A 12,775-nucleotide genomic window follows, 5' to 3' on the forward strand; every position below is an offset into this window, starting at 1 on the left:
CATCCTGAGATCTCTTTGTGCGCCTGACAGGTAGGGCATTACCCAGTTCATTCTCCCAGCCCCCGCCCCTCCCCCGGGGGGGAAGTATTTGCACATTCAGGGGTGAGGGCGACGCTGAGATCTTGCTGGGGTCGTAAAGCCAAGGGGTTTCGGGTCGGAGCTGAGATTCCAACCCCCTGAGCCTGATCTCTACCTGGAGCGGCACTGCCCCCTCAGACGCCTCAGCAGCAGGAGCCTTTTCGACTCTGCATTCAGGGCGGACTTCTGCGCTCGAGAGCCGCGCGCCTCCGGGCGCTCCTCTTCCCGCCCCTGGGGCCGCAGGCGCTCACTCCCTTTCCGGGTTTTGCCGCTCACCACCCTTCTCGGGAGGGAATCCGCTTCCGCGTTTTGCGGGGCGCCGGGCGTGGAGGCGGTAACGCGCACGCGCGCAGGGATTCGGCCCGGGCCGAGCGCGCGGCCCGGCGATTGCGGGTGAGGGCAGGGCCGGCCCCGGCGGGGTGGCGGCTCGGGCGGGTCGCGGCCCGGCCCGGGCGAGCGGGAGTGTGGGCGAGGGCTTCAGGGCTCCCGGGGCATGCGGGGGCTGGGGGCTAGAGCCCGGGGCCGGGCGGCGGGGGCAGAGGCGGGCCGCCGTGAGGCGGGCGCCCGGCCGGGCCCGGGCCCGTGACGCGGGCGGGAGGCGGGTGCGAGGCGGCTCCTCCTCGTCGCGAACTCTCGGTGACCTTGGCCGAGTCGCTTCTGTGCCCCGAGCTGGCGCCTCCGTCCGTAAAGTGCGAATTATAAGCCCCGCCCGCCAGATGGGGCGCTTGGAGGCTCGGCGGCGAGACCCCGAGGGGTACGTGGGGCGCCGGGCGGTTTGCCGCGGACGATCCACCGGGGCGGGGGCAGGGCGCCTCCTGGCTTCGCGTTTTGCTGCGTGCCCGGGGCAGGAGCCCTCGTTGGCGTGTTTTGGGGACTCTAGACTATTACAAAGTAGTTGCAAAACTTTTAACCTACGAAAGAGGCCCAGGCCCTGCTGTAGGGGGGGTGCTCCCTCGGGCGCGGAGCTGGCTCCACGAAGGTGTCGGGGTGGGCCGAAGCCGCGGAGCGGGGGAGACCCTCCGTCCTGGGGGAATTAGTGTCTGTGAGTCCCGTGGTTTGCCCAAGCCCTGCCTGCTGCCCGCCCGCCCGCCCGCCCAAGAGTTTGTGGTGCTGGCCAAGCAAGTTTAGCATGTGTCCATGTGAGGCCTTTGTGAACAGTGGAGCCAGCGGGCTCTCCGTAAACGCTGAATTTTGTAGAGTGAATATGGAGGATCCTATGGCGCCCATAGTTTTTTTTTTGGGGGGGAGGGGGGAGTGGTGTGGGATCTCGGGAGCCCTTCCTATGATGGGCAAGGGTCTGCGGCGTAGTGGATTACCCAGTTCCGAATGATAGAAAGTCACAAAAGTGAGAAGCATGCATATTCGATACTCTAGGTTGGAAGAGATTTAGGATCTTTGAATGGACTTAAACCGAAACTTTTTCGCTGCAGGTGACTAGCATGCAGATACCCATTCTCTGACTTGCTGGCCCTCTACTGACATGGCCCACCGCGGTGGGGAGAGGGACTTCCAGACTTCAGCGCGGCGCATGGGCACCTCGCTGCTCTTTCAGCTTTCAGTGCACGAGCGGGAGCTGGACCTGGTTTTTCTGGATCATAGCTATGCCAAGCCATGGAGTGCCCACCCAGATGCCAGTAGTGCCCGCCCCACGCGCATGCTCTTTGTTACTCCCCGGAGGCAGCACGAAAGTACCATGTGAGTTTGGGCTTCTCTGTCCCCAGGGCTGCCCTTGCCCTAACTGGACAGTCACCAGATGGTGGGGATTAGAGAGGATTTTATTGTGGGCGATTGTATGGGGGCCTTGGATGTTCACTTCAGGTATCCCGCCTCTAATGTAGACATCTGCATTCAAGACCTCTAACAAGTTGGGAAAGCAAACAACGTATCCCCATAGTAAATAGGACTTGTATGGAAAGAGGATTATTTAGCTGGCGAAGAAAAAGACTGAAGAATTGAGTTTTAAAAATCGCCGCTCATGATTAGACTCCTTTCTTTTAGTCCAGTGTTCTGGCTTGCTCCAACACTGGCAACAATGACTTTTTTAAGGGAATGCGATTTCTTTTTCCTGGCTTCACCCAGCAAAGTTTAGGAGCTTTTCCAAGACCTTGCTTTCAGCTTGTCACCCATGGGTTGATACTAACCCTTCCTAGGTGTGATTGTATTTTCAACTGGCTTACATTATAGGGTAAGGATTTTTTTCATAAACTTACTGTGTAATATGTGATACAATTACATTTGGCCTAAATCAGCTTGTTTAGCACTTCTTTTGAGCTTTAAGGTATTCTAATTTTATTTCAAGATCAGTTGATATATACTATTTTGATGATCAAATCATGCCCTTAATTTGTTAACTTTTTTTGGGGGGAAGAGATTTTTTCTTTGTTTGTTTTAATCTAATCGAATGTCTAATGTTTCCTCTAGGACAAGTTTTAGGTTTGTTGGTGAATAGAAATCTTGTATTTTGCTTCTTTTTACCTCCCATTGAGCCTTAATGAGCTAGAGGTACCATGATATGTGTGTGTGTGTGTGTGTGTGTGTGTGTGTGTTTAAGATTTTATTTATTTATTCATGAGAGACACAGAGAAACAGAGAGGCAGAGACACAGGCAGAGGGAGAAGCAGGCTCCACGCAGGGAGCCCTACACGCGACTTGATCCCGGGTCCCCAGGATCACGCCCCGGGCCGAAGACTGCGCTAAACTGCCTAGCCACCCAGGCTGCCCCTGATGTGTGTGTTTTAAATGAGAATAGAATAGTTGGTTTTACTTTATTTCCCAATGAGGGCAGTATTTGGTTGGCTGTTTTAGTTGTAACAGGGTAGGGGAATCTGTGACTTTTAGGGATAATCTAGCATAATCTTGATGCCTCTGGCATGGGGCATAACTGCAAGAGCTCCTTTATAGCTTCTTGCTAACATTGAAACTCCTGTGTTGGGATGTTTGTGATGTTTGTGATGTTTTCTTAAAGTGAGATTCCGAGGACTTGCTCATTTCAGTACTTAGAAAATTATTACCTCTTATAAACCATCTCCATGTATAGGTCCTGAAAATGGGAATTAGCATGTTCTAGGGACTTTTTAGGTCATTCTGTCTGGAATATGGTTTGTAGTGAGGGTGTTAGTGGGAGCTAGGGAAGTTGGTGGAGGCTACCTCATATAGGAATTTGATGCTAAGAGTGGTAAGAGGTCATTAAAGGATTTTAAACTAGAGATTGGATTTATATCACTTTGAATTTTTGTTGAGTAGATATAGCTCAGGAGTGGACATAGAAGACCTGCTAGGAGACCATTGCAGTAATGGGGGCCAGAGATCATGATAGGTTGAATAGGGGCAGGAATAGTACAGATGAAGAAAAAAGATAACCTTGAGATATATTTCATAGGTTGAGCAACAATACCTGTGGTGAATTGGAAAGACAGGCCAGGGTTAAGGGCAACGGTGAAATTAGGGTGAGTAAGATTTTTGGCTTGAGTAGCTGAGTAGTGCCTTGAGTTGGGGAAGACCAGGAGTGAGGCCCCTAGGGGGTGGAGGATAGTTTTGGAAAGGTGAAATCCAGAGTTTTCTTTTAGGCATACAAGTCCAAGGGCCTAGTCCAATGTCTGGTCCAGAAAAGATAATCAGCTCTTTGAACTACCACCAAATCTAGCTGCACATTATTTTACTTCATTTCATAATGATGTAATTATTGCAACTATTGGGAATAGATGCAATAAGATCATTGGGGTCAAAAAGTTAAAACTCTGTTTGGCAGACAGCCAGTCGACCATTTTGATGGGCATGCACTAACTTTTGTGTAGTGAAGAGCCCAGCCCTTATGGCGCTAGGATATCATTAACAACATTTTAAAATATGAAAGATCTATCACATGTCCATTTTTATTTGTTTCTGTTCTAGGCTCCTTACACAGTGAGTTAAATAACTAAGGTGTATACATTCCAGGTGATCTGTCTTAGAGAATCATATGCTTTTATAGTATATAATTAGCTACCAGTTGACTTGATAGTGAAAGGGAAGGTTTGTATGAATAATTTAAAACTGGAGGAACACTGTTCAGCGGAACTTTCTGGGATGAGAAAAATGTTCTGTATCTGTGCTAATATGGTAGCTGCTAGCCACATGTCTGTTGAGCACTTGAAATGTAGCTAGTGTAATGGAGGAACTGAACTTTTAGTTCTGCTTAATTTTTATTAATTTAAATAGTTGCATTGTGGCTTATAGTTACTGTATTGGAAAGCACATCTAGGCAGTCATCTGTTTGCTTATGGAAAATTTTTGTCTTTTAAAATCAATAGCTATTTGTCATTTTTTTATATACACTTGTTTTATTTTATTTTTTTTAATTTTTATTTATTTATGATAGTCACACACACACACACAGAGAGAGAGAGAGAGAGAGCGAGGCAGAGACACAGGCAGAGGGAGAAGCAGGCTCCATGCACCGGGAGCCCGACATGGGATTCGATCCCGGGTCTCCGGGATCGCGCCCTGGGCCAAAGGCAGGCGCCAAACCGCTGCGCCACCCAGGGATCCCTACACTTGTTTTAAAATGACTTTGTATTCCCCCAGCACATAACAGCATGTCAGAGGGCAGAGATCTAGACAAGTGTGGGAAAGATGACTTTGGATCATAATTTTCTTGTGGGTATAATGTGCTTATTGCATACTTTAAAGCTGATTATATTAAAGAGTCATTTTTTGGCAACCAGATGATCGTTAAACACCTGTGTTGTGTGAAGTACGTGTGGCCTGGTCCTATTTCCTCACCTGTTTACAGTGAATCAGACGTCCCAATAGATGTGGAGACAGTCACATCAACCCCTGTGCCGCTCTATGACAATCAGAAGGCACGCAGCGTGATGAATGAGTGTGAACGGCATGTCATCTTCGCCAGGACGGATGCAGATGCCCCTCCTCCACCAGAGGATTGGGAGGAGCATGTCAACAGGTAGGCTGCTGCTCTGGAGGACTAGTCACTACAGGGTTAATGGTCATTGCATTGTAAATATTTTATATCATCATCTTCATTGAAACACATCTATTAGGAGCTTACTTCATTTGTAGCCACAGGTGTCAGAATGTTTTCTTAACTCTGTTATAACTCAGCTCAGGATGCAGTGAGGTGCTGGAGAGGAGGGCTTGTGTCTCAGCCATCTTTGCATCCCTGACACCTAGGACACTGCCTGGCACGTAGTAGGCATATAATAAATGTTTGTTGAATAAGTAAGTGAATTAAATGTGACTAGTATGACTAGTTCTGTATCTCATATATTAGAGGTTATGATTTTGGAGTTAGCCAGACTATAAACAAACAAGCCATTAAATAAGAGTACATTTCTAAGTTACTGTATTTATATAGTCTATAACTAGAGTAATGAAAATGTTTTGGAGTCACTTGAAAAGCTAACAGATGTTTGATTTGAATGGCTTTTAAAAATAGATTTGCAGTCTGTGGTTTTGAGGGAGTTTTCATGAGTCTGTTGGCTGATTTTATTCCCATGCTTCCTACCGACCCAGAGGACCCCCGTTCCTCTCTGACCCATTTGTTATCCTTTGGCACACATTTATTTTTTACTTATGGCATAAGAACTTAATGAAGGTAAAACTTACATACCATGCAATTCACCTGTTTAATGTGTACAATCGGTGGCTTTTAGTATATGCACCACCACAGTCAATTTGATGAACATTTTTTGTCATCCACAGAAGAAACCCCATACCCATTTCCTCCCAACCCCTTCATCCTCTGGCAACCACCAGTCTGCTCTCTGACTCTTAAGTTTACCTATTGGATGTTTCATATAAATGGAATCATACAATATGTGGCCTTTTGTGTCTGGCTTTTTTTCACTTAGCGTAATGTTTTCAAGGTTCATTCATGTTGTAGCATGAGTCAAATACTTCATTCCCTTTTATTGTTGAAATTGTGTCCATATACCACATTTTGTTTATCTGTGATATTTGAGTTGCTAACACTTTTTGGCTATTTTGAATAATGTTGCTATGAACATCTGTGTACTTATTTTTTTGTGGACATATGTTTTCAGTTCTTTTACATATATATTTAAAAGTGGAATTGCTGGGTCATATGGTAACTTTGTTTAGCTTTTGAGGAATTTCCAACTTTTTTTTAAAGGGGCTACACCATTTTACATTCCCACCAGCAGTGTATGAGAGTTCCAGTTTTCCTACATTTTTGTCAACACTTGTTATTGTCTGCCTCTTTTTTTTTTAATTATTACCATTCTAGAAGATGCAAAGTGGCTTTAATTTGCATTTGCCTGATGGCTCTTGCTCTGTCTACTGTGTAAGGGATTGTTAAAATCTTCACATCAGGAGTGTGTAGGTGGTAAACTTGCCATAATGTTGGAGAGCTCTTGTTTTATAATAATGGAAGAGGAGGAGGTAATTAGGAAGAAGGGTAGGAGGTTTGAGGCAATTGGCATGGTTGTTGAGCCTGGTCAGAAGTGAGGAGTGAGATTAAACAGGTATGCTTGTGTGAGGAAGGTAGTCGCTATTGAAGGAGGAGCAGTTCTGCATCTGGGTGAAGAGCTTGTGAAGTTGTTTGCAGTCTTGAGTTGGAATTAATGTTGTGCCCAAAGAAGAGGAAATGCTCTCCAGAGCTTCAGCTAAAGAAGGAAACTTCCGCTGTGAATGAAGATTAACTACTAGAGTATTACCGGAGTCAATGAATGCAGCAAAATAATTTATTGCCATTGTTATAGTTAATAATAATAAAAAATAGTGACAATGGTAGTACCAAAAACGAACTGCCATTTGTTGAGTGCTTTCTAGGTGCCAGGCATTGTGTCATGTACTTCATATGCATTATTTCCTTTAATCCTCACAATAATTCTCTGAGCTATATCCCTTCTTTGTCTCTATTTTATAAGATGAAGAAACTGAGCTCAGGGAATTTAAGAAACCTTAGTTTAGGAAATGATGGAGCAGGAATTTGTTCAAAACAAGCTGTCTGACTCCAGAGCTCAGTGTTCTTGGCTGTGTATCCTCTCTTTAAGGGCACATCTCTTAAAAAGAGAGACCAGTAATGGTGGCTGAACAAGGTGGCCTCACACCATTATGTATCCCTTTGTGGTGGTACTGATTGCCTTGTCCTCAGTTTGCAATTTATGAAACCGTGTGGGAGAATTGCATGAGGTTTTTTTTATCTGTTCACCCATGGTCATGATTAAGAGGTTTTTGGGGACTTTTCATACTTAACAAAGTCATCAGAGACTTAATGCATATGAATATTTGATTCTTAATTTATAAGAAGAGAAATAACCTTGCAAGGCAGATGAGACACTGGGGTGGCCTGGCCAGAGCATCAGTTCTCAGTAGGAGAGTCTGGGAAGCTATTCTGTTCCAGAAGTGGGTGGTGAGTGGACAGTCTGCCCTGGAGGCACCCTCCTTCAACAAGGCAGCTGGAAGCACCCATCTTTCTTCAAAGCAAGATGGGCTCACAGAGTAGGCCAGGGCACACCATCACCTGCCCAGGCCTGCAGAGAAACACTGACAGAGTCTTATCTTTGGCTTGTCTTTCTCCATGTGGACCTTCCATCCTTCTGTTATGACATTGCCACAGATTGATATGATTAATTAGCGCTCAGTTTATCTCAGATTATTTGTTTTTTAGTGTCTGATGAGATTTTGGAGGAGTCCTCTCATTAGCAACAGGCTTACAAACCATCTCTTCAGGTAGGTCACTTTTGCACACAGCTAATTTCATTATTTGATGATACTTATTGGCTTCAATTTCAGAGGTCACCATTTTATGACCTTGTCCCCGAATCCTGGATGTGTAGCCTGTGTAGAGCTTGCAGTTAGTTCCCTCTGCTCTGATTATAATCATCTTGTTGCCATTCTTTCCCTTGACTTGATTGTTAAATTGCTGCTTCTTTTCTTCCTGTATAAAATCCTGTAAAATTACAGTTTCCCACATCAAGAACTCATGGGCTGTAGGATGGTGCCCTAGAAATCTGTTTTTCTTTAGAAGTTACTGATCTATCAGTAGAGTCAGAAATTTAATTTTCTGTCAAAGCCTTTTCCCCCCCTCTTGAATTATTTTAGTAGAAACTGCCTTTATATAGCTTTCTGTGTATAGATAATGAAGGCCCCCCTCCTACCCCTAACTGACTCTTTCTCTAGTAATGCCTAATATTTTGTAAAACAGTTTAAATATTCTTCTGTGCCTGATTTAATTGCCTAGATCAGGGGTTGGCAAACTGTGGTCCATGTGCCAAATTTGACCCATTGCTTGTTTCTCTATGGCCCATGAGCTACGAACAGTTGAAAAAATTTAAAAGACCCATAAAATTCAGATTTCAGTGTCCATAAATACAGTTTCACTGGAACACAGCCATGCACGTTATTTAAGTATCGTCTGTGTTTGCTTTAGCGCTATACCTATAGAGTTGAATAGTTGTAACCCAGACTATGTGGCCCACAAACTGAAATATTTACACTCTGGTCTGTTAAGGAAAAGTTTGCTGACCTCTGGTCTAGATCATGCTCTTGTGTCTGCATGTCAAAGTCATGTGACTTGTAGAACCTTTGAAAATGATTTATATTTGCTGGTATAGCACTGTTCTGAGGAAGTTGGACTGGCTTTTTTTTTCCCCAGATGTTTGTGAAATTCCAAGTTTAATTAGATGCACAGGTTTTTTTTTTTTTTTTTTTTTTTTTTTTTTAAGATTTTATTCATTCATTTGACAGAGAGAGAGAGCACAAGCAGGGGGAAGGGCAGAGGGAGAGGGAGAAGCAGGCTCCTTGCTGATGCGGGCTGATTCCAGGTGATCCCAGGACCCTGGGATCATGACCCAAGCCAAAAAAGGCAGATGGTTAACCGCTTAACCGATGGAGCCACGCAGGTGCCTCAGATGCATAGCTTTTGAAAGATATTTAACAAAATACTCCTGACACATGATATTTCTCAGCATGGTCAAATGGATTTTAGGACATTCCCAGCATTTCAGTAAAAGTATCTATTGTCCTTAAGCAGGTTGTCTTATTTTAAAATTCAGAACTTTTGAAATCAGCCAAAGAAAAATTGCTCTCTGTTTTAAAATTTGCTCTAATTATATCTCTCAGTATTGTATATATCTATCTGTGTATTAATTTTAGATTGGATGTTCGAAATTTTGAGTCAGAGATCTTTGAGTTGTTTTTCCCTTCCCCCCCTTCCTTTCTTCCTTTCTCCTACTGTCTAAGCAAGGAATTATATGTAAAAAATAAATGTGGCCTATTCAGTCTTTCCAGTGTTCTTTCTCTCTCTCAGTTTGACTTCGAGTTAAATCCTTTAGACATTTTAATACTGAATTAGTCTCCCTTGTAACAGTATCAGAGAAAGAACAATTGCCTTTGAAAATATCTGGCTTTTTTTGGGACCAGTGTGACTTTGGCTGCTTTGGATACAATGAGCCAGAGGTCAGACATCAGTCAGGTTCTATCAAAGCAGGGGGAATATGAGATTATCTGATCTCATCTAAGAAATGAAGAAAAGGCACCTTTGCACTCATGAAAATTGAATTGGTTTAGGTGGGGGGGAACACATTGACTCACCACAGTTCCCATCAGCTATTTGACTGTTTAGACTTGTATTTAAAATTCTGTCTCCTGTTTTTAAATTTTTCCTTAATTATATCTTTTGCATGCTCTTTATCTTAATCTTGGGTTAGATCATTTTTTTTCTGCCCACTTAATTTTCCAGCCTCCCACGAAGCTGACAAAATATAGAGAACACGTTTCAGTTCTTGGAGTCACTTTGTTATGTATCTAGCAACAATCCTAAGAACTTTTTCTGGGATTTTAGACTTTCAACATTGTGGTTTTTCAATTTAATTTCAGCTGTCATTGGTGTATCGTAGTAATTTCTAAGTAGCTTTCTAGCCCCCCTCCCATTTTGTTCACATCATTTTTCTTGCTTCCATCATTTTGGGTTTTAGAATAAATACAGAGTAAAAAAGAATAGAGAAAACATCCTGTTATATAATAAAGAACAGGATAATTTTGGAAATGCTGTTGGTGCCTTGTAAATAAATTATACCTCATTCTCAGTCCTTGGAATTAAAGTTTGCAACATGATTGATAGACTTTGAGAAAGCATGAGATTGTTGAACATGAAGAAATTGTATTCATTCCTTAACCTATTTGATTAAAAGTGAGCATGATTGCCAGAGGTGAGGATACAGTGTAATAACACTTTTGAGGTGTTGCAGTTTCTTTATTCATACTATTTTCACAGAACTGGAAATTAGACATTTTCGACACAGATAGCTTTTGATCTTTCATTTTCACTTCAAGAAATTTATTCTACAGAGATACTTGCATGCCCGTGTAAAGATGTAGACAGATGTGTGTATGGTGGGGAAAGGAAGGGTGGTCACTGCAACTGTTTATAAAGCAATAAAAGAGACACAACCTAAATGCCCACCAGTAGGGTAGAACCAGGCATTAAAAACAAAGAGGTGTGTTAATATGGAAATAGATCCTTGGATTTCCAAGCCCACCTGAGAATCGGTATACTTGAGAAAGCGACTATTCATGTCCATGTGTTGTGTATTTAAGTAATGTGAAGGCAAATGAGATTGAAAACCAATAGGCTGGAGCTGCTTGTCCCTACAAGCAGCTGATCCCAAGGTATCCGGAGTCCCGATGTTGAGTTGAAGCTTCTTCCCACCTCTCAAGTCAGAAATCTCTGAAATACCAAACCATAACAAAAACTGACTAAATCCCGATGAAATACCAGGAATTAAACCAAGAGAATGAGAGGAAAATAAGAAAAAGGACAATTCCACAAAACCTAAGTCTGCCTTTAGTACCTCACAAAGGGGTTATGAAAAGGCAGGAGGCTTGGGGGGTTAAGGGATTCAGCTGTAGCAAGGATAGTTACTGAAGATAGAGGCTGCTTCTGAATTCTCCATCGTGGACTCCAGCTGCTCTCTTACAACTTCTGTTCCCGTCGGTAATCATAACTACCTGAGTTTTTGGTTGCTGGAAGCCACCTTGGAGGCCATGTCGTCCACATCTATTCTATAGTCAAGGAGACTGAGGACACATAGCCGGTTCTTTATTGCAGACCTGGTTAATCTGGACTCCTAGGTAGTATTCTCTTGGATTGTGTAACTGTAGTCAGTTGTGAAACTGGAGATGTAATAGGGAGAGATTTTATTTTACAGAGGAAATGAAGGCCTGTTAACTTTGTCCCTTTCTAGAGGGTATTTACTCTTTCTAAGGACAGTAGGATAGTTGCAGAAAGTGAATAACAGGGTAATTTGTCTTCCATCTGCATATTTACTGGCCATGTTCCTCGTATTCTTAGATGACCTGTAAAAAAGAGGGTATCTTGCTGGTGGTGTATGATGGGAAGGATACTAGTCTGTTATAAGAGAAGTTGAGATTGTTGAAGGTGTTTCAAGTAGCTTCCCTCAGTTTGCCCACCCAGGCACGGTGAAGGGCTAAGTTTACAGTTGAGCCTGGATCATGTTTCAGCATTCTCTCCTGCTCAGTGCTTATTGTGGTACGGAGTATAAGGGTTGGAGTCTGCACTCAGCCGTTTACAGGACTTGGAATATAGTATGCATAATGCTTACAGTTCATCCATTTATTTATTCTTCAGCAGATGTTCAAGTGTCTTTTGTGTGCTAGGCACGGTTTTACATTCTGGGGATATAACACTTAAAACCAACAAAAATCCCTGCCATGTTGCACTTTACTTTGTAGCAAAGGGAGACACACTAAACAAAGAAGTAAAATGGGTAGAGTAGGAGGTGGTCACACGGCTGGAAAGGGGACTAAGGAATCTGGGTATTGGTAGTTTTAAATAAGAGTGAGTCAGGAGAAGCCTCAGTAGAAGGTAATGAATGTTTCAGCAGCGACCTGAAAGAGATTGGAGAGGGAGCCATGGTCTCAGGTAGAAGGAATGGATGGCCAGGGCCTAGTCTGTGTTGTGGAAGCATATAGGGTATGTGTGTCAGGTAGGGTGGGGCAATGTGGTGAAGTTCAGGGAGTCAGGGGCAGTCATGGATGATCAGGTTAGAGAGGCAGTAGGGTCCAGATAGGCCACTGCAAGGAGGGACATGCTTGTAACTTATTGAAGTAGAGCCATGAAAGGCCTTTGAGCAGAGTGACATGATCTGCCTTAGGTTATTTTGATTGATTTTTTTTCCCCAGAATTGATTTTCCAAATTGACTTTCCAAAAGATTGTACTAATTTATATTTCCATCAACAAAGTATGGAGGGACCTGTTTTCCTATACTCTCACAGTACAGAGTATTAAATTAATTTTACCCATTTGATAGGTGAAAAATAATGTTTTATGATTTTCATTTGCATGTTTGATTTTGGAGGGAGTTGACTAATTTTTTTGTGTGAATTGCCTTTTCATGTTCTTTGCCCATTGTTTTTGTTTTGAATATTTTATCATTTTCTCACTAATTTTCTGGTGACTTTTTCTATTTCGATGAAATGACAGTTATTTTTCCATTGTGTTTTGACTTTATAATAGTTTAGTTTTTTCCTTTGTAGAAGTTTGAAATTTTTATCTTCATATCTTTATTTTTTTAAAGGTTTTATTTATTTGAGAGAAAGAGACAGATAGTGAGAGAGTACAAGTAGGGAGGAAAAGGAGAAGCAGGCACCCTGCTAGGCAGGGAGCCCATGCAGGTCTCAATCCCAGGACCCTGGGATCATAACCTGAGCCAC

The 12,775-nt window shown here is 43.1% G+C and overlaps 1 protein-coding gene across 11 annotated transcripts in view; it reads left to right on the forward strand.

The window, feature by feature from the left end:
- The first annotated feature begins 337 nt into the window (after positions 1 to 337).
- Positions 338 to 12,775, forward strand: part of KANSL3 (KAT8 regulatory NSL complex subunit 3) — a 43,817-nt gene continuing 31,379 nt past the window's right edge. For 3 of the 11 annotated variants that reach the window (XR_005365798.1, XM_038551141.1, XM_038551142.1), the window contains exons 1-3: positions 664 to 832; positions 1,509 to 1,773; positions 4,850 to 5,020. Coding sequence is in view for 8 of the 11 variants with exons in the window: in XM_038551141.1 (XP_038407069.1) it covers positions 1,559 to 1,773; positions 4,850 to 5,020 (386 nt within the window). In the remaining 3 variants the exon portion in view is untranslated. The other 8 variants (XM_038551139.1, XM_038551138.1, XM_038551140.1 and 5 more) reach the window with 8 other exon arrangements.

This window comes from Canis lupus, chromosome 10 (assembly GCF_011100685.1).
Source record: "Canis lupus familiaris isolate Mischka breed German Shepherd chromosome 10, alternate assembly UU_Cfam_GSD_1.0, whole genome shotgun sequence".
Lineage (NCBI taxonomy): Eukaryota > Metazoa > Chordata > Mammalia > Carnivora > Canidae > Canis > Canis lupus.